This window comes from Myotis nattereri, assembly GCF_964212035.1.
Source record: "Myotis nattereri genome assembly, chromosome: 12".
NCBI classification, from domain to species: domain Eukaryota; kingdom Metazoa; phylum Chordata; class Mammalia; order Chiroptera; family Vespertilionidae; genus Myotis; species Myotis nattereri.
Window position 1 is genome coordinate 26,222,867 of NC_138087.1, and position 22,103 is coordinate 26,244,969.

General features: G+C 45.6%; 1 protein-coding gene across 1 annotated transcript in view; it reads left to right on the plus strand.

Moving 5' to 3' along the window:
* Nucleotides 1–8,732: 8,732 nt before the first annotated feature.
* The window catches only part of TTC39B (tetratricopeptide repeat domain 39B), a 120,949-nt gene continuing 107,578 nt past the window's right edge, over nt 8,733–22,103 (plus strand). The window contains exon 1 of the mRNA XM_081103038.1: nt 8,733–8,990. Coding sequence (XP_080959164.1) covers nt 8,949–8,990 — 42 coding nt within the window. The 5' untranslated portion in view covers nt 8,733–8,948. The remainder of the gene's footprint in view (nt 8,991–22,103) is intronic.

A 22,103-nucleotide genomic window follows, 5' to 3' on the forward strand; every position in this document is an offset into this window, starting at 1 on the left:
AGTCACAGAGTACTTCTCTCTCAGCATGAGACCGTGACCGCCTTCAGTATCTACCTTCTTTGGGTCTCTCCCAGTGCCTTCAGGTGGGTTTTTGTTTGGTTTTCGGTTGAGAGTTTTTACCCGCAGTTGGGTCTTCTCTGGACTTATTTTACGTTCTTCACAGTTTGATATCTATAATTTTTATAGATCCCTTGTGTGTGAACAGTGCCAGAAAAATACGTTTTTGAGTTCACCCGGGTCTATGTCTCTAAAGGCCTTGGAATTGCCTGATGAAGACAAAATAGCCAGCCAGTTGGGTGAGTGGTAAGGGAGCTCATAAGTTTCTGGGGTGTGTTTATTGTACTGAGGCATATTTAGGATATTTAAGCCTTTTCTAATCTCTCTGAAAAACATGGTCCAGGCCTCAGTTATACCCTTTATAAAATACCTTTCAGAAGAGGGCCTTAGCTTGTGGTTTATTCCCACTGGCTAATGACTTTGGGTGAGCCATTAAACATATTGGAAGCTCGGTTTTCTCATCTGTAAAATGTAAATCCTGCCTAGCTCACATGGCTGTTGTAAAGTGCTTAGCAGATGATAAAATAGTTCAGGTATACAGGAACCATACTATGCTGCCTCCAACGTGGGCTTAACTGCTGAGTGGATCAGAGGTTCCCAGACTGCATCTGGAGGCCATCCCCCTGCAGCCTGCTTTTTTCAATCTATTATAATAATAGAGGAATATGCAAATTAGCTGGGATGCTGTAACATCACGACCTACTACAAGTGGCGGAGAGCTACAGGAGGGCGGGGCAGCAGGCAGCGAGCTACAAGAGGGCGGGGTGGCCAGCTGAGGCAAGTGGCAGCAAGCTATGCATGCACGGATTTGTGCGCAGGGCTACTAGTATTTAAATATGCTTCCAGAGAAAGCTTTCTGCTGAGAAATCAATGGGGAATTCCGAGTCAGCAGGAAACATCAGAAAGAGGTGACAGTCTAGAGATAGTATAAAGAGATAGAATATAGTAGATAGAATAGCATAAATTATTTCACTTTAAAAGCCCTCCCTCCCCCTCTACACATGAGCAGTATGACTTTTTTTTTGGAAAACCCCTTGAGATACCCGGTGATTTGGGAATATGTAAAGTCATCTACTTGGCTCCTTCCAGTCACCACACCCCACCCCACTCTCAGTCGTAACTACAAGTGAAGGAGAGTTTTCTTCAGTTCAACTATTAGAATCCCAGGATTGTAGTCTTCTAGAAATGGGTAGTTATATACACAAAACCCCCATTCTACATTAGACAAAAAGCTGAAAGCATTGAAGTGAGTTGTTCAAGGTCACAAGTCCAGGTCTCAAGAAGCTAGGAAAATGCCCTAACCAGTAGGGGGTGTGCAGGAGGTAGCTGATCGATGTTTCTCTCTCATCAATGTTTCTAACTCTCTCTCTCCCTCTCCCTTCCTCTCTGTAAAAAATCATTAAAATATATTAAAAAAAAAAAAAGAAGCTAGGAAATGAGGCTGTCTTATTGGGAGCCCAGTGTCAGTGCCAGAGTCAGGCTCTCTTGGAGCAGCAGTGAGGAACTACCTTTATTTATTTTATTTTATTTTTTTACAATAAATAAACATTCTTGGAAATGAAATGCAAGTTATTTTATTGGGTCACATAGAAAACAAAGGTATATTCTAACCACTTAGATTGTTACTGGAGGAATGTCAGGGAGGAAACAGTCACAGATTTTCATTGAGGTGGAATGTTAATGTCAATGTCAGACTTTGTGTGCTAAGTTGCACCTTTCTAGTGTTTTCTCCTGAAATCTTACTGGGGCTCTGTCTGGCAGTAGGCTGCTTGTGTCCCAGGGACTTGAGTTGCTTACCATGATTTAGAGCAGTGGCTCGCAAGGCATGGCTCTTGAATTAGTAGCAGCAGCCACTGCACAAGTAGGCGCTACTCCAGATCTATCTAATCAGAAACTCTGGGGGTCAGAGCCAAGAATCTGTGTTTTTGCAGCCTTTGTAGGTGATTCTAATACCACTTAAGTTTGAGAACCATTGCTTTAGAGATCTTAGAACTAATCACTGTAGTGCCAAGTCAAACCGATTTTAGAATATAGATGTTACTAGGGGTAAGTTTTAGGAAGAAGGTTTGTATCTGTATCTCCTTCTTTAGGTGAGTGAAGGAACTGCCTGATAGAACCCCGAAATGTCCAATCGAAAGTGTTATAAATACTGTACTAGGTCCAAAAGAGGTTATGAGAATAGAATTACTGAAGGTAGCCAAAGATAATTATCTATTTACTAAACTAGAGGCCCAGTGCACGAAATTCGTGCAGGGGGGGGGGGGCGGGTCCCTACGCTTGGCCTGCACCCTCTCCAATCTGGGACCCCCCCAGGGGATGTCTCACTGCCTCTCGCAATCCAGGACCACTCGCTCCTAACCGTTAGCCTGCCTGCCTGCCTGATTGCCCATAACCACCTCTGCCTGCCTGATTGACCCTAACTGCTCACCTGCTGGCCTGATTGCCCCTAACTGCCTCTGCCTCACCCTGCACCCGGGACCCAGGATTCCCTCCCTCTGGCTGGCTGAAGACACCCAGGACCCAGGCTGGCTTCACCCAGGCCAGCGCAGCTGCAGGGGACCATGGGCAAGCAGCTTTCCCTGGGCTGCAGCCACAGATGCCCGGGACCGAAGGGCAGGCGGCCTGTCCCTCTCCCGGGTTGCAGGTACAGGCGCAGGCACAGGCATAGGCACAGGCATAGCCACTGGTGCCCAGGACTGCGGGACAGGTGGCTTGTCCCTCTCCCAGACTGCAGCCTGCCTGTTCCCCATTCCTCTCTCGTGAGCTCATTTGTGCCTGGATGTTCCCCATTCCTCTCTCTCCAGCTCATTTGTGCCTGGCTTCTCCCCATTCCTCTCTCGCGAGCTCATTTGTGCCTGGCTGGTTCCTGTTCCTCTCTCCTGAGTGTTGAGTGTCTGAGCTGTAAGGTGTGAGGGTGTGATGACCATTTGCATATTAGCTCTTTATTATATAGGATGCCTTCATGCCCTGGTGGATGTGGCTCAATTGGTTGGAGCCTCATCCTATACACCGAAAGGTCTCAGATTTGATTCCCAGTCAGGGCACATGCCTAGGTGGTAGGTTTGGTCCCCGCTTGGGAAACATAAGAGAGGCAACCAATTGATGTTTCTATGTCTTTCTCTCTCCCTTCCTCTTTCTAAAAGTCCATAATCATGTTCTCGGTTGAGGGTTTAAAAAAAAAGTATTCATGAAATACAATGAGAATGTCATTTTAAAAAAGATGCTAGTATTCAGAATGTGGAGACTACTTGGACTTGTAGGACAATAAAGGACTCTAGCAGTGCGAGGGGAAACATGCCAGAAAAGAAGGTACAACAGAACCCAGAGAGAGAGAGGACTTGGGGGAAGAGTCCCCCGGAGAGAGGGTGTACAAAGGGTTGCAAAACTGCTCCAGGTCAGCTACTCCAACTCAACACTGACCAGAAGTTCTAAATGCTTTGACTGGAGTTGGCAGGAAGGTATATAGGAACCCAAAACATCTAAAAACACTGAATTACATGTGTATACATTTAGATTTATATGTGCTTGCATATAATGAAATCTCAATAGAATGGTTACTTAAATAAAGATAGTAATTGACTTATCATTCATGCAATAGAAATCTGGAGGTTGATAGTCAAGTATTTGTGGGGTAGTTCCACAGTTATCAAAAATCCAGATTCCTTCTGTCTTTTTGCTCCAGTATTTTAATTCATGGCTTCCATTCTCAAGGTATTACTTCATGGCCCAATAGGGTGGCAGGAGCTCCAACCATCATATCTGTTCCAGACTATGGGGAGGAGGAGAGGCAGGAGGGCAACAGGTCACAAGCCCTTTAAGTAGCCTTCTTGGGAGTAAAATATATTTTATTGGCCAGAATTTGGTTACATTGGTCATTCCTAGTTGTAAAGAAATCCTTGAAAATGTTATTTTTCAGGCAGGCACCATGCTGCTCAATATAAAATCAGGTTCTCGCCGAAACCGGTTTGGCTCAGTGGATAGAGCGTCGGCCTGCGGACTGAGAGGTCCCGGGTTCGAATCCGGTCAAGGGCATGTACCTGGGTTGCGGGCACATCCCCAGTGGGGGATGTGCAGGAGGCAGCTGATCGATGTTTCTCTCTCATCGATGTTTCTGACTCTCTATCTCTCTCCCTTTCTCTCTGTAAAAAATCAATAAAATATATTTTTAAAAAAAATAAATAAAATCAGGTTCTCTTACTAATGAAGCAAAGAGAGAATAAACAGCAGGTGGCAACGAGCAGGCTCTACCACAGATTGCTTTATTTATTCTTGTTTTTTAAATCCTCAACATTCCACTCTGAAGTCTCATATTGTCAAAATTAGTCTTTGTTTTGCTTTTCTCTTCTCTGGGTCTCACTTTCCTCATGTGAAAAAAAAAGTTAATCGAATTTAAAGTGTATAGTAAAAATAAATAGTAAGGTGATTGAAAATATTGTATGTATGTATGTATGTATGTGAAAAAAGTGAACAAAGAACTGATAAACAGGGCAAAATAAATGTTCATCCAGCTCCAAATTCCTAGAACAAAGATGTTCTTAAGGAGGATTTCAGCCTCCAATAAATGATGAATTTTTCCCTCTTGCATTTAAATCTCTCCCAGGGATGTGAATTAATCCCCTTTAGGTCATTGAGGGACCTCTAAGTGCTTAGCTCTTGTGTAATTCTGCAAAAATGAGTAGCCATTGAAGTTGTCATCCTGCCTGCCACAGTACCCTAAAAAAAAAGTATTTAATTTTTAGACTTTATGTAATTTGCATTCTTTAATCTTCTCCATTATTACCAGTTTTCTCAATTAAAAAAAATCATATGCTAAAGCATTAGTATCATAAGGTCTGAACAAAATGCTCTGTATACTATGAACTTTTTAATACTTTCATTTATTCACTCAATATCCATTTATTAAGTATCCATTACATGTTGGGCACTGTGGTTTTGTTGTAAACACAAAACACAAGTTTACTTCCTTCAGAGAGTTTACCTTATAATGTGTGTGTGTGTTGTTATTGAGGGAGATAGACCACCAAACAAGTAAATATATATTTTTAAAAAAGGGAAAAAAGTACTTGTGGATGTTTTGTGTAGTATCTTGATGTTTGCATTAATAATAGTTAAGTTCGCTTCTGAATAAAACTCCCATAATGCTAGATTTGATATGTGCCCAATCTGAGCAAGGGTTGATCGACACCTGCAAAATTTGTTAAACTTTTCCTCTTGTAAGGAAATATAGTAATCTTAAATAAAACAAAACAAACAAAGAACAAGTAAATATATAAATGAACAAGATAGTTCCAGGTAGTGATAAGTGTAGGCTGCAGGATGACATGGTAGCATGGGATTGAGAGGGAGGGGCTATTTTATTATATTTTTTTCTTAAATATATTTTATTGATTTTTTACAGAGAGGAAGGGAGGGGAAGAGGGATAGAGAGCTAGAAACATCGATTCAGCTGCCTCCTGCACACCCCCCACTGGGGATGCGCCTGCAAGCCAGGCACATGCTCCCGGCCAGAATCGAACCGGGACCTTTCAGTCCGCAGGCCGAAGCTCTATCCACTGAGCCAAACCGGCCAGGGCGAGGGAGGGGCTACTTTAGAAGGGGAAGTCCTTGAGGAGCTAAGAGTAAATGTGAGACAAAGCCATTGACGAATGCATGATTTTACAATGAGCAGTTACTTTATGAATATGAACATCTGAAACATTTTATTTCTAAATGCAAAACCATTCTCTCTCCACTACATAAACGATGAAAATGCAATTTTTATTTAAATCAAGTATCAACAAAAAAGCCTTGCATTCACTAAGGATAATAAGTTCAGGAATACTAAAGATTAGATTTCTGCAATATTAGATTTATTTTGAAACCCAAACAGCTCCCAGCAGGTGTGCCTTCAATGACAAAAAAAATTCAGATACTTTGCTTGCTTAATCCCTATGCTAGTTACACAATATCTGAGTAATCTACAAAGTTTATTATCAGCAAACCGGCAAGGGAAATTTTTTAATAAAAATGAATCCATCATAATTGTTCTTTGGAAAAAAGCTGTTTTCTTTTTTGTGATTCATGATCTTGTAAAATCACGCATGTGCAGGAAAAGAAAGTTGGCATTTGCCAGGAGCAAAGCAAATTTGATTAGATGTTCTAGTGGCTAGAACACATTTATTCATTCAGTGTTTATAATTAGCTTCCTCAGAAATATGAGGTGATATTGCACGTCTAGTGATGTGAATTTAAAACATACAGGGCTTCAGATTTGATCCCCAGTGTTAAAAGAAATAACACACCAACCTTCATCTACAAGAATAGATTTTTGGAAAATTAGATTTCTCATTATAACATAATCATGACAGTAGTTAGAGCCAAGTTTTTGTGTATCTCTTCAAAATTTGAGGAGTTGAAATTCAGAAATAAAACAATAAGGAAGCATATGGGGGAGGAAGAAGCCAGCAAGGAGATGTCAAAAAGATGTGTGATATCAATTTAAGAACCAATGAATTTTATAAAACGGAATCGTGCATGTGTAATACAGTGTAGAATCTGGACTCAGACAGGAAATCTGGTCTCGGGAAGTAAAGTATAAACAGGAGGTTGTGGGGATGAATGGAAACTTCCAGGGGTATTCGAATTAAATGATCTCTAGGTCCCCTTCAGCCCCCTATATCTGATTCTAAGGACATCCAACAGGTGTGTTAACGAGTTCTTAAAAAGACTTTAACTGTGATATAATGTGCAAAACTATAAAACTCACCTATTATAAGTATACAATTCATGGTTTGTAGTAAATTCATAGAGTTGTGCAACCATCACCACAATCTAACCTGTTTTTTTAAAAATGGGATTTATAGGGTAGAAGCCATGTTATTTATTTTTCTAGTATAAAGTTACACACGGACTCATTAAAATTGTAGAGCAATTCAAGGATGCAAAGATGATTCACTGAAAATATGTGTAGTTGACGTGTTCAGGCATTGCTCTACTGAAACAAATAGGGAGACAGGGAGGGAGGGTGGCTGGAGGAAGTGCAGAGAAATGGTTACCAGCCACACCCCGAGTCAGACTGCTGGAGCTCAGATTCTGGCAACCCTACTTGCTTCATAGCTGCCTGACCTCAAGCAAGTTACTTAAACTTTCTGAGCCTGGGTTTACTCATCTGCAAGTTGACAGCACCTACTTCATGGGGTTGTGAAGGATGAATGAAATCATATATGCAAGGGGCTTCGCATACTCCTGGCATAGAAGAAATACTCAGTAAGTGTTAGCTACTTTTATAGTTATCACTTGATGACCATTAGTCTTTCATGAGCAGCCACAAAGGACTACATGCTCTGATTCAATTTATATGAAATTCTAGGAAAGGTAAATGATGGTGGTAGAAAGCAGATCAGTGGTTGCCAGAGGCCAGGGACTGGGGATAGGAAATTAACAGCAAAGAGGTACAGGAAACTTTTTTTTTTTTTTGGGGGGGGGGGGAGGTTTCTGTATTATCTTCGGGATGGTGTTTTGTAAACATTTGTCATCCAATTATACACTTAAACTTGGTGAATTTTATGGTATGTAAGATAAAGCTGACACTCCCTCCCCCCGAAATATAGCTTTGAATTTACCAGTTGGATACTTCGATTATTTTACATGTTAGAAGCAAGAATCAGTTTCTAAACTCAGGCAACAAGTATTTGTTGAGCACCTACTACATACAGGACACCGTATGTTCTAGGTGCTGGGATCCAGCCTTGAAGTAAACAGCACCCCTCATCAAGCACATGTTATACACCTAGGTTTGGGGTGACAAAAGGGGTCAGTGTGGGGTGCTGGGGACATAAAGGTGACAGGGCAGTGGGAGGAGGGGCAGAGGAGCACTAAGTAGTATAAATATGTGTCCATGATTTTTCTTTTAGTTTTCACACATACTTGGAAGCAGCCCTAGCAGGTTTGGCCCAGTGGTTAGATCACCGGCCTGCGGACCAAAGGGTCCCGGGTTCCATTCTGGTCAAGGGCATGTACCTGGGTTGCAGGCTCCTCCCTGGCCAGGGCCCGGGTCAGAGCTCCTGCAGGAGGCAACCAGTTGATGTGTTTCTCTCACATCCATGTTCCTCTCTGTCTTTCCCTCTCTCTGCCATTCTCCCTAAAAATCAATGGAAAAATATCCTCGGGTTAGGATACAAAAAAAAAAAAAAATACACGGAAGCAAACACGGCTTCCCCGTGTCTGAAGACGATGCCACTGACGGACCTATGACAGAGGCCTCTGGGTGACCGGTGACAGTGACTCAAGGCACTCTGGCCACACCATCTTGTGAGACCCGGTGTCCACCTGCGAGGGGAGAGGACTGGCCTCAGTCCAAGGACCATGTGGACGCTTCAGAGGACCCAGGGGTAGCGCGGCTTTGACCTTGGCCTCGTCCAGCCGGCCCTCTCTGGGCTCCAGGGAGCACCTGCCCTCTGCAAAGGGCTGGAAGGGGGGGACCTCAGGTTCCTCACCGGAGGGTGGGCCAACCCGGGAAGCCTCGGGGTGCGAGGTGACTCCGCCCACTGAGTGGCCCCGCCCACGTGGGGGTCCAAGGCAGATGCGGACTGTGGGCTGAGACTCGCCGGGGGAACCTGGTTGGCTGAACCGTCTGAGCCGCGTGGGGGGGCGGGGCGAGGCCTGTGGGGGCGGGGCCCCGGCGAGGAGGGCCGCCCGGCGCCCCTGGGGGAGATGGATGCTCGGCAGGTCTGCGGGCGCCAGGGGCGGGGAAAGCGCCTGTGTAGCTGCTCCCTGGCCCCGCCCGGGAGCCGGCGGGAGGCGGGGCTGCCCCCTTCCTCCCACACTGGCGCGGGGCTGAGCCCGGAGCGGAGAAGCGGAGTCGGCTCTGAGCTCCCTGCTGGGTTTTGGGTGGCGGCAGGCTGAGGAGGAATATGGCGCTCGTAGGCAACCGAGCCGAGCTGGAAGCGGACGAGGTACTGGCCGGTGGGGGGGTCTGGGCACTGCGCCTGGTCCCGGCCGGGATGGCCAAAGTCCCGCCCCTTGGTCCCAGTTTGGGACCGGCAGCCTCCCGCCTGGAGGGATGGGCAGGAGCGCGGAAGGGAGGTCTGTCCCCGCGGGAGCGAGGGGGGTCCCCGCGGCGCTCGGAGCGGAGGCGGTGCCGGGGTTCGGGGCGCCGGCACCTTGGGGGTGTGTGGATGGGGGACACTGCGTCCGGTCGTCGGGTGCGTGGGTGCGAGGGCGCGGAGCTGTTCGGGGCCTCTCGGGGGACACCAGGCTTTATGAGGTCTGGCCCCCAAGTCCCGACGCTGGCCATCGCCGGTTCGCGCCATGGTGTCTTGAGCTGGGATGGAGTCTCACCTTCCACGGAAGTTTCCTGGTGGCAGAACCGAAAGGCTTCTGTAAAGCCGATGAGAGGAGGGGGACCGCCGGAGGAAGAAGAACCCCAGGGGTGTCTTCCCGGGTGCGAAGGGCTGGGGCTGCCCAAGGGCTGGGGCGCCGAGGGCCCGGAGCAGCCGCCCGGGAGCGGCGCTCTCCCTCCCCGCGGTCCCCGGGGCCCGGCCTTCCCCCAGCAGGTCCCCAGTGTCGGTGGTGTAGACAGGGAGAAGGCGCTGCGGAACCGACTCCGGCATCCTGTCGTCGCCACGGTATCGAAGTAATTAACCACTTCCTCCTGCGGCCGGCGCGCCCGGGTCTGGGCACCTTCGGGCGCGCGCGCGGGACCTGTTGATGTTACAGACTCTTCCTCTGAGCACTTGGCCGCTCCGGGCAGACGCGCTCTCAGGAGCTGGAAGTTGAGGCCGGCTGCTGCTGCTGCTGCTGCTGCCATTTTACCTGACGCGAATCTTACAAGTCGTTGCCCGAGGAGGCTTAGTTTCAAATGATGCAATAGTGGAAGATCGGGAGGAGGCGGGTTAAGATTCCCATCCAGCTCCTCAAAGCCGGGAAACTCCTGACCGTGAACACGATGTTTTAGATGTAGCCCTTAAAAGAAAAACCAAACCGAGCCCGGCCTGTATACCTCCTTGACGGGACCTGCAGACAAGAGGGCAAGCCTGGCGCTCCAGAGCCTTCGTCACAGCCTGTCCCTGGCGGCGAGGGCACCAAGCTCACAGACCAAGGAGCTAGCTAGAGCTTGCTCAACTGCATCTATTTTCTGTTGAGACTTTTAAACCACCTACAAAAGCAAAGGGTGCGAGATTGCATTTGTTGCTAATTTCGTCTGTGACAACCTTTCTTTATAGCTTTAGGCTGTCTTTTTGGTATGTCGGGGAACCAGCTGTTTTTCATTCCTTAGTTCTCTGCTGTAATCAAGGTGGTAACACTTTTGTAGGCGCTCCATTCCTCAAAAGTTGTTATGGCTCCCTGCTGAATATTGAATTTAGTATCCATGAACCTGGCATGCAAGGCTCTGTACAGTGCGGCCTCCATCCGATGTTCCAGCCTTATCCCTAGCTGCTTCTCTGGGTAACCATTTGGTTTAATCAGTGTTATGCCCATGTTATAGATGAGGAAACAAGACAGAGTAGCTGGTAAAGGTGGAGTGAAAATTTTGAATCCCTACTCTGCTCATGGGGCAGGGGGGTGGGGGGAGTGCTACACTTAGGGCTAATTGTCTAGCCTCTAGAGCAGGGTATTGTTGTGAGAGAAAGCGGCTGCTCTTAATAATTCACGCTTGGACAATAGGTGTAAACTCGGACACTCCTGGGCATATCGAGACATATGGCCACCCGGGCTATGCCCACTGCCTGCAAGAGGAGCAGATGTGTGGAGATGCATTAGAAGGGCGGTAGCTCTGTGGGGAAGTTAGGTTTCAGAGCAGCAGAGATCCTGCCACACAGATACTTGATGAATACGTATTTGTTGAATGAAGGAACAAATGAGTGACTGCAGAAAAAAATGCTGCTCAATAATTTCTTATATTTTGCCATATATTTCATTCACTTTTTAAATGTAATAACTATTAGGCACCTATTACATATTAGGTTCCGTACTGGTCCTAGGACAGGGGTTCTCAACCTGGGGGTCGTGACCCCTTTGTGGGGGTCAAACGACCCTTTTACAGGGGTCGCCTAAGACCATCGGAAAACACATTTATAATTACATATTGTTTGTGTGATTAATCACTGTGCTTCAATTATGTTCAATTTGTAACAATGAAAATACATCCTGCATATCAGATGTTTACATGACGATTCATAACAGTAGCAAAATTACAGTTATGAAGTAGCAACGAAAATAATTTTATGGTTGGGGGTCACCACAACATGAGGCACTGTATTAAAGGGTCGCGGCATTAGGAAGGTTGAGAACCACTGTCCTAGGAGATGAGCAAGGTACAAGTAGTATTTTTCGTTCATGCCAAATTCACTTTTGCCCCTCATGGTGCACCGTTCCATCGGTAGAAGTTTACAAACATGTATCGAACATTTGCTCTGTGTTCAGACTTGGTAGGTGCTTTAGAAAGACAAGACACAGTTTTGACAGTCTAGGGTTCTCAGTCTGGGTCGGGGGATGGTTCTGGAAAAGAGCTCAGGCAAGGTAAGCAAGTTAGGAATAGTGCATTGTAGACTGGGTATCCTCATTTGCAGAAAGTTCCTAACTTTCAGTGGGCTGCAATGCTCTGCACACGAGTGAACAAGACCCTGCTCTTCAACTTTACTGGTTGTGTGAACTAAAACAGCTTATTTCAGCTGGGAAGTTTTTCAAACACTAAACATTTAATAGTCTTTGTGGCCACTCTTTGATACTCCAGGGCAATAGAAGGTTGTGGTTGGAAAGGGTAGTACGAGTGCCAAGTGGTATAATTGGAAAAGTAACTGCCTCGGAATTAGGTGAACTGGGCTCTGAGTCCTGTCACTCATTTGCCCTGTAACCATTCATTCATTATGTGTGCAAACATCTGACTGTCTCATGTGTCAAACCCGGCGCTAGTGCAGAGACACAGCAGCGAACTAGACAGACAAGGACCTTGCCCATAACTGGTGCCTTTGATTGACATGTCTCTCAACTTCTTAGGGCTCTGTTGTTTCTTCATCTGAAGAAGGAGGGGCTGGATGAGCCCTAAGTGTTCTTCCAGCTCTAAAAGTCTGCGGTTCTGGAGCAGAGGGGGGCTCCTTTTTGGGAGAAGGGTTAATAATATGGGGATCTCTTTTCTTTCAAAGTAAGGAGATAATGGTAGTAGAAGAGCTCTCATGACAGCTGTGGGATGCAGTGTAAATGGATGCTTTTTTTTCCCCCTAGGAGGATAAATGTGAGAATACAGAGTCAGGACTTGCAACCTCAAAGTTGTTAAAAATTGATTCTGGAGGGGAGACAAAAACATCTTAGATTTTACAATGGTGTGTGGTCCTTCAAAGCCTGGGTAACAAAATCTCATTTCGTAACATTAGGTTTTCTTGGGAATTACACAAGCAACATTGACATTAGGTTCATGAAAGGTAGACAGAAATTGTGCAAGGTCAATACCACAAATCTATGGCAAATAGATGGCTGTGACTGGAGGACCACCAGTTGCTTGATCTTGAAGTTGTATCTCTCTTGGTGAACTCATTCTTCTGGATTTTTGGCTGCCCTTCTTGCTTTGTTTGGCCCTCTGTGCTTTTGTGTGATTTGGGATTTGAGAATTAAATAAAAATAGTTTGTTTACATTTTATTATTTGCCCACCCTCCACCTGCACTGAAGGGTCCAGGGTTCGATTCCCTGTAAAGGGCAAGTATCTAGGTTACAGGTTCCATCACCTGCCCCATTGCGGGGGGTGTAGGAGCCAACCCATTGATGTCTCTCTCTCACATTGAAGTTTTTTCCTTCCACCCGGCCTCCCTCCCTCCCTTCTCTCTCCTTGGGTGAGGAGGATATATTGACAATAACTGAATGAATATCTAGTACCTAGTTAAATTAAAACAAGAGTTAATTTCATTAAAAATAACTTTTAAGAAGATAATTTTTCAATTGGTTTACCTTTGCTGGAAAAATAATAGTTTTGAATGTCTTCTAAAAATTTGGTGATATTTCTATTATGTAGAAATTGGTAATTTACACGTGTAAATGGATACATTATGTTTTATATTAAAATTCTATTAAAAGTTACTCAGCAAATACAGTTACAAAGTTAAATGTTCATAGCTCTAAACGTTTAATAACTGAAATTTTTTATTAAGTTAATCTGAATCCATTATTAAACAAAAAAGTAAACTTTATTTGGTTGTTTTATGTATAAAGCACAGCTATAGTGGGGTGCTGTTAAAATTTCATGGGGGTGTAGTTAGAAAAAAAGTGTCTAAAAAGGCTTCTTAGGGGCCAATAATGAAAAAAAGTTGAAAATCACTGAGTTAGCTAAGGAAACAGCCTATGTGACAGATGTTTTATTGGCCTGCTTTTTGGGCCCAGAATTTTGTTAAGCCTCATTCTGATTTAGAAACTTTGTTCTTCGGAATTTTAGGTGAAGTTTAGATCACATTGGTTGCTGCAGTTTCTTAGCATCAGCTTCATCCTTTCAATCCGTCAGTCACCAGTGTTTCCTGAGGACTTAGGTCAGTGGTTCTCAACCTTGGCTGCACATTAGAATCACCTGGGAATCTTTTTAAAATCCTGATTTCTGCGCCTCACAACATTAGTAACAAAGAAACAGAATTTCCGGAGGATGAGGCCCGGAAATCAGGATTTTAAAAAGATTCCCAGGTGATTCTAATGTGCAGCCAAGGTTGAGAACCACTGCTTTAGATGCCGGAAGCACACACTGAGGTCAGACAACACGATTGCCCTGCAGAACTCTCTTGCAAAGGACACAGGTACACAAGTAGCCAGTTCTGTCTTTGGACCAGGATAGGTTTTCCGTAGAAGGACCATGTAATTTGTTGTCATAATAGGACACTATGAGAGTAAACGGGGTGCTTTTAGGAATTACCCTAGGACAGCAGGTGCAAAAAGTGATGGCTGACAACCTAGTTTAGTGGCTGGCAAAGACTTTAAAGAGGGGATGGTCTTTGGACTGGGGCTTGAGGGGTGAGCAAGATAGTGCTGGGAGGGGCAATGGGATAAGCTCAGGCCTGGGTGGACCTTGAGACGAGTGCACCTGGGTTCAGCAGGGATTCAGCCATTGGAAGGAGAGCTGGTGCTGGTGAGGGCTGAGCCTGCACAGCCAGCTTGGACCACGTGGTACAGTGTCTGAATGTCAGGCCAAGGAGTTTGGGTTATTTTAAAAAATTGGGAATCTGGACTTCTTTTTTCATGTAATCAAAGTTATATATATATTTTTTTACATTCAGTATTATTTTGTATTAGTTTCAGATATACAGCGTAGTGGTTAGACAATCATATACTTTGCAAAGTATTTCCCTCTATATTTCCAGTACCCACCTGGCACCATACATATTTATTACAATATTATTGACTATATTCTCTATTCTGTACTTTACATCCCTGTGATGGAAGGTTTCTTTTTTAATTTTTATTTTTAATTTATTTATTTTGTTAATCCTCACCCGAGGATATATTTTCCATTGATTTTAGAGAGAGTGGGAGGGGAGGGGGAGAGAGAAACATCTGTGTGAGACACATCAATTGCTTGCCTCCCCTACACCCTAGACCAGTGGTCGGCAAACTCATTAGTCAACAGAGCCAAATATCAACAGTACAACGATTGAAATTTCTTTTGAGACCCAAATTTTTTAAACTTAAACTATATAGGTAGGTATATTGTTATTAACTTAATTAGGGTACTCCTAAGGCTTAGGAAGAGCCACACTCAAGGGGCCAAAGACCGCATGTGGCTTGTGAGCCGTAGTTTGCCGACCACTGCCCTAGACCGACCAGGACTGGGGATCGAACCCATGACCTTTCCATGCATAGGCTGATGATCTAACCATTGAGCACCCCAGCCGGGACAGCTCCCCAACCCCTAGACCAGGGGTGGGCAAACTTTTTGACTCGAGGGCCACAATGGGTGCTTAAACTGGACCGGAGGGCCAGAACAAAAGCATGGATGGAGTGCTTGTGTGAACTAATATAAATTCAAAGTAAACATCATTACATAAAAGGGTACGGTCTTTTTTTTCAATAGTTTTATTCATTTCAAACGGGCCGGATCCGGCCCGCGGGCCGTAGTTTGCCCACGGCTGCCCTAGACACTAGTGTGATAGGTTATTTTAGGAAGATAAATCTGGTAAAGTTGATGCAGCCAGATTGTGGAGGTGGCAGCAGGAAGAGCAAGAGGCTGCTGCTACTTTCTCCGTGAACACTGCCCTCATTTTCTCCTTCCTTCCCCGCACACCTGGATACTCCCTTCTTCCTTTCCAGCCAGTAGTGCAGGTATGCTTCTCTGGGCAGGTATCAGTTAGTCCTTCAGTTAGCTGTTTACCTTCTTATCTTAGTTCCCTGCCCTCGGGGCTGTTACTAATGATCCCCACCTGAATCTGATTCTGTGAATTCTGTGAGGCTCGTGGTTTCAATCTAAGCCAGCGGTTCTCAACCTGTGGGTCGCGACCCCTTTGGCGGTCGAACGACCCTTTCACAGGGGTCACCTAAGACCATCCTGCATGTCAGATATTTACATTATGATTCATAACAGTAGCAACATTACAGTTATGAAGTAGCAACAAAAATAATTTTATGGTTGGGGTGACAACATGAGGAACTGTATTTAAAGGGCCAGAAGGTTGAGAACCACTGAATTCTAAGCCATCTGTTGACAGCTCCCCAGCCCCTAGGCTCAGGTGCCCAGTGGCCATCTCGGGTGGGTCTCCTGAAGCCACTGTGTGCTCACTGCACAGAGATTGAGCACCTGGGGACTCTGGGCACTTGTGAGGTTTCTGGGAGAGAGTTTTCCTTTGCAAACATTTGCTGGTCTCCAGTGCTCTCCTCTTCCTCTCCTGTGCTTAGTGGAAATTGGTCATGTACTCAGAGCCACTCTGGCTAGATGGCTCAATTGGTTAGGTCACCACACCTCTTCACAGGGAACTCCTCAAGTGTTGAATGCCTGGGAGTTCATCATTCCAATATGCTTCTTAAGCTCTTTAAGACTGTGGGTGTGTAGTAAATGCTTTTCTGCTGAGATCTGGGGACATGTCCTCTTGATTGTATTGCTGATATTATGCTGATATGTACATAAGGCCTACATATTTTATTTTATTTTTATTTTTTTAAATATATTTTATTGATTTTTTACAGAGAGGAAGGGAGAGAGATAGAGAGTTAGAAACATCGATGAGAGAGAAACATCGATCAGCTGCCTCCTGCACATCTCCCACTGGGGATATGCCGGCAACCCAGGTACATGCCCCTGACCCGAATCAAACCCGGGACCTTTCAGTCCGCAGGCCGACGCTCTATCCACTGAGCCAAACCGGTTTTGGCAGGCCTACATATTTTAGTAAAAAAAAAAAAAAAAAATATATATATATATATATATATATATATATATATATATATACTAGAGGCCCGGTGCACACAATTCGTGCACTTGGTGTGTGTGTGTGTGTGTGTGTGTGTGTGGGGTCCCTCAGCCTGGCCTGCGCCCTCTCGCAGTTGGTACCCTTTGGGGGATGTCCGCTGCTGGCAGTCAGACATCCCTCTCACAGTCCGGGGCTCTTGCAGTCTGGGACCCCTCACTCCTTACTTCCTGCCTTTGGCGGAAGCAGGGGAGGCTCCCACCACTGCCGCTGTGCTCGCCAGCCATGAGCTGGCTTCTGGCTGAGCAGCGCTCCCCCTGTGGGAGTGCACTGACCACCAGGGGCAGCTCCTGCATTGAGCGTCTGCCCCCCTGGTGGTCAGTGAGTGTCACAGTGACCAGTCATTCTGCCGTTTGGTCAATTTGCATATTAGGGTTTTATTATATAGGATGTATATATACATGTATATATACATATATATCTTACATATTTTAAAATAGTTTAGTAAAATGATATATATATCACATATATACATGCACTGCCTTTATAATTATTCAAAGTATGTGTGTACATTTTTTGGGGACATCCTACATTTGTTGGGTCTCATTGTAACTAGTAAGTGAGAATTATTGAGTCTAATTTAATGTGTTGGATTTTGTGCTAGGTCCAGGAGAGGCAAACATAGCTGTCGCCCTAAGTTACGGTCTAGTCAGGAACTGGGGCAGGTGTGTAGACAAATAGATGTACTGCTGCATGCTGGGAACCATGGAGAAGGGGTGCCAGGTGCTTTGGGAGCACAGAGGAGGGCACCTCACCTCTAGGCAGGTATCAGTCCTTCCTTCAGTTAGCTGTTTCACTTCTTATCTTAGTTCCTTGCCCTTGGGTGCTGTTACTAATGATCCACAATGTGAAAATGATACTGTGAATTCTGGGGGGGATGGGTAGTCAGGGAAGGTTTCCTTGAAGAGGCCATATTTTTGGAATTCTGGATCTTGCAGGGTAAGTAGGGCTGAGCAGAGAGCTGGGCATGAGGGAACTCCTGAAGTTTGTCTCAGGGAGAGGACCTAGCAGGCATAAGGCATGGAGGTGAGGGAGAGCTTGTGGGTAGAAGGGACAATACTAGAAGGGCAGGAAGGGCCGTTTTCACGTCTTTCATGCCAAATTGTGACTATCATGGTGTGTATCTAGTGTTTTAAGCTGAAGAGAAGTGTGGAGGGATCGGCACTGTGGGCAGGTGGCTCTCTCTGGAGTGCAGGCAGGCTGATCGGAGGGAGGCACACCAGAGATGGAGAGGCACATGGTTTTCTGGTGTTTTGTTTCGTCTGTCCAATGACTGTGAACAGCTCACTGAAGGCCCACTATATGCAAGGGTAGCTAAGTACTGGGGTAACGTGATGGGCAGAGTATGGCTCCCCATTGGAGCAGCCGGTCAGGAATGTGGACACAGCAAACAACTCTATCCTGACTTGTAGGGGAGAGTCCAGAGAGAGAGTGAGCAGCCTGGTGCTCCTAGAAGAAGAGAGCAGAGAGCATTCACAGGGCTGCCGCGGACACATGGCGAGGGCATGCCCCTACCCAGGTCGGTCAACTTGGTTTGCAGACCAAGTCTTTATTGCCCAGTCGTGTGACTTAATCCTTGTGGGCCTGCTGTGCTCAGAGCTGACACGAAGGAACTGGCACTGCTGATCTGTTTCTGAAGTTCCTCTCACGGCTGACATCTGTGATCTAGAGGGTGATATTTGACCTGGCCCTTGAGGGTGGCATTTCAGCAGGCAGTGGCGGAGCACATCATACCTTCATTCCTTGAGGCGGAGGCAGCGACAGGGGAGACATACATGCTCAGGCGTGGACAAAGCATGAGGAGGCCGTGGTGCAGTGAGGTGGTTGAGGCAGCAGAGCGGCGCTGTGTGTTTCAGCAGATTTAGATCCACCCTGAGCCCTCAGCTAAGGAGTTTTTGTGTGTGTTTTTTTCCTTCTTATTTTTGACTGGAGAGAGACATATGTTTTCTCCCATATTTATGGAATGTTTTCCCTTCTCTTTCTTTCTTTCTCTTTTTGAATAAAGGAAGCAATGATGATAACATTTCTTGGTTTCACTTTCTCCTTCCTCAACCCCATTTCCAAAATGCAGTTTTAAACTGATCACTATACACTGCAATGCAGCGGTTAAGGAGACAGAGGCAGACACCTTTGCGTAACTCCATAGGCTTATGTTTCATCACATAGACTTACCCTCGGCTGAGTTCTGAGATAGCCTGTCCCCTCTGGTGTGGTCAGCAGGACCAGTCAGGCGTTCTCTCAGGGGCTCCTCAGTCCTTCTTTTCTCCTTTCCTGCTTCCTTAGAGCACTTTCTCCTAGAGTCCTGGGGTTCCCGGTCTTTGTCTTCTTATGAATCCCAATTCTTTCATTCAGAACTAAAGGAAACAAACCTCAGATTCTCACCTCGTTTTTCAGGCCCAGTGGGGTCTGATCTTTTTGAGAGGAGGCGGGCAAGACAGATGACAGAGAGAGAGAGAATGAGGGATTGAAGTCTGACTCCATACCCTCTCGGAGAAGCACTCATAGTCATCACCTTGCAGAATCATTGACCGAGGATCTGTTGACCCAAAGCAGCCCCCACACAGCGATACTGAGCTTGTGGGGAGCGGCCAGCTTTGGGTTCAGATCCTGGCTTCTCATTTGCTCTGTGACCTTTGGCATGTTATTGGATTAGTTGGATGCTCTTCATTTATAAAATGGGAATATATCTACCCTACAAGGTTGATGATGAAGATGAAATAAGATTCTGTTTTATTAAGCACCTGGACGTAGAAGTACTCTTGAAAGCCAGTTCTCTTTTCCATTATGCTTTATCCTAAGGTATTGCTGGTACTGTTCATTACTTATGGGTTTGATGAAAAATCTGCCATGGCTGTTTTAGTGTACTCAAATAGTTTCACCTTATATTTGCAGTCAATTGAGAAGAAAATTCCACAGAAGTACACATCCTAGACACAGTCAGGAAGTGACTGGCCCAAGGTCATTCAGCTTGCCTGGGCACAGAACCAGGGTTAGCAGCCACATGCTCTAACTCTATGTACTGTGCCCTTTCCACTAGGTTAGGGGACGTCCCAGGAAGGCCAAATGTAGCCTGCCTGCCTCCTGCCTGTTGTTGTAGATAAAGTTTTATTGGAACACAGCCATGCCCCCATTCATTCAGGTGTTGCCTATGGATGCTTGTGCACTACAATGGCAGCGCTGAGTAGTTGGGACACAGATCCTATGGCCTACGAGGCTTAAATAGTTACAGGTCCTTTATGGAAAAGGTTTGCTGACCCCCATACTAGGTGATTTCTAGAGCTGTATGTAAGTTGTTTACAATGTGTTGTAAGCCTTATAAATTTGCTTATTTCCTAAATACTTGTATAGGCATAAAAAACTAGGAGAAAATATAAATCTAGTTGGCATATTCCATGAAGTGGTATCAGACAAGTTCTGGCGTCACATGGATGTCCCTTCTCCATGTACAACCTTGAATACATTACTCTCTCTGAGCTTCAGTTTCTTCATCTGTAATTGGAGACAATAGAACCTCCTTCTGAGGGTTAAGGTGAGGATTAAAGCCCTATAATGCGTTTGGGTCGTGGGCGCCAATGTTGGCCCTAAGCATTATTATTAAGGATGTAGGATGTGGATGGTTGACACTGATGGGGGAGGGGCAAACACCACAAAAGAGAGTCAACATGGACTCGGAGGTCCGCCTGTCTAAGCAGAACAGTGTTAGACTTGTGAGCAAGGGAAGTGGCAGTCACTAATATTTTGAAAATGGCTTTGCCCACCAACATATAAATAGTATGTGTGGTCACCTCTGGTTTCTCCACACATTTTGCTGTGTGGAAGGGTCCCCTTGCTAATATTCGTGAATGCCGTAATGGTTCTTACAATTTTTTTTTTTTTTTTCACGTAGCACCTAGATGTTTTAGTTGGAGACTTGGACCTATCAAAGGCATGTTTTCTGTTAGGTTGCCTAGTGTAAGAGGTTAAAAGGTAAAGGAGATGACAATGTTTGAGGATTCCTGGGCTCTGGAGGTAGCTCTGGGATTTTTGTTCTGCCCCAAGGCAATGTGCTATGCCAGACTGCTCTTTCTAAAGTTCAAATCCATTGCCACCTTGCTGCTTAAAAATCTGTCCCCAGCCTGTGAGGTACAATGCAAACACTTTAGCATGGCACATAAGGCCTTGCTTAGGATGCAGCTCACTGGTTCTCACACGTTGGTGAGCACAGACCACCTGGTTAGGGGGATGGGTGGCTTGTTAAGATGGATGTTCCTAGGTCCCACCACCACCCATTCCTATTCAGTAGGTCTGAGTGGCTCCCGGGAGTCTGTATTCCTAGCATGATCTTTAACATCAACCATGCTGAAGGGCTTGTAGACCCCCATCTCTACCTCACCTCCCAGCAGGTCAGTCCTGTCTCTCTTCCCAGCTTTTTCATATGCTGTCCCTTCACTTGGCCACTGCTCTTCAGCATTTAAGACCTTCCTTAGGGATCACTCCTCCTCCAGCCTTTCCAAATACTCATTCCCTCCTCCTTTCCCTTGCAGACACTCAACAACTATTTAACATGCTTGGCTGCCTGGGAGGAGAAATATTTCTCCTTTGGCATATGTGTTGTGACACCTGGTGGGATGGGATGTAGGCGCCCAGGTGTTAGGAAAGAAAGCAGCACAGAAAGCAGCAAAGGCACTCCCCTTAGCGCTTTCTAACAGTGTGAGATTTCTCTCCTCTCAACCAGAACGGAGAATTCACCCCCATCATCTGTTAGCATGACCTCCATATACTTAAAAGAGAGCTTTATTGAGGTATCATTTACATGCCATAAACTCACTCCCTTTAAATGTACAATTCAACGATGTTTAGTAAATTTACAGAGTTGTGCAGCCACCACTACAATTAATTTAAGGGCATGTCCATCACCCCATTAGGATTCCTTGTGCCTATTCGCTCTCACCTCAGTAAACTTTCACATTTAAATCAATTGAAACATTAAAATTCACCAGGATAAAATAGAACTTCCCAGGCAGAAATAAAGACGAGCAGCCAATATATATGATGGGGATCAAGCAAAAGTGTTAGGTATTGAAAAGCAAGACTGGAGAGCAGGGTACATTTGGGCCAGTGCTTGCTGAGTTCCTACCCCGTGGCATCATCAAGAAGAGAGGCCTGAGGGCTGTGTGAATTACCGTGTCCAACATAGTCATGGTTTTCCAGGACTTTCTAGTTTATTCCCCCAGGCAGTTGCTCTTTATCTGACATGACTTGCTAGAAAGATGAACAAACATTTGCATTTCTGAGCCATTAACAGTTGGATGAAAGGGGCTGTCACCATAACTACAGTCTCAAGTAGGACAAAAAGTTCAGCAAAAGCAGCCTCTTGTCAGGCACCCCCGAATTTCAGATTTGTTGTGTCTGTGCCTAGGAAGGCATGTGGAGAGAGGACAGGACACAGGTGGGCTTGCAGGTTAGCAGACCTGGGTTGGGCTCTGTCACCTGCTGGCAGTGTGACCGTGTGAACTTCAGTCTCATCCGTCAAATGGGGATCCTGATGCCCACCTTATAGAGTCCCTGTGTGTAGCCGGGTGTCACACTTGGTGCCTGCCATAGTGTAAATGCTTAGTTGCAACCATTAATTCGACAATATGTATATATTTTGCTTTTTT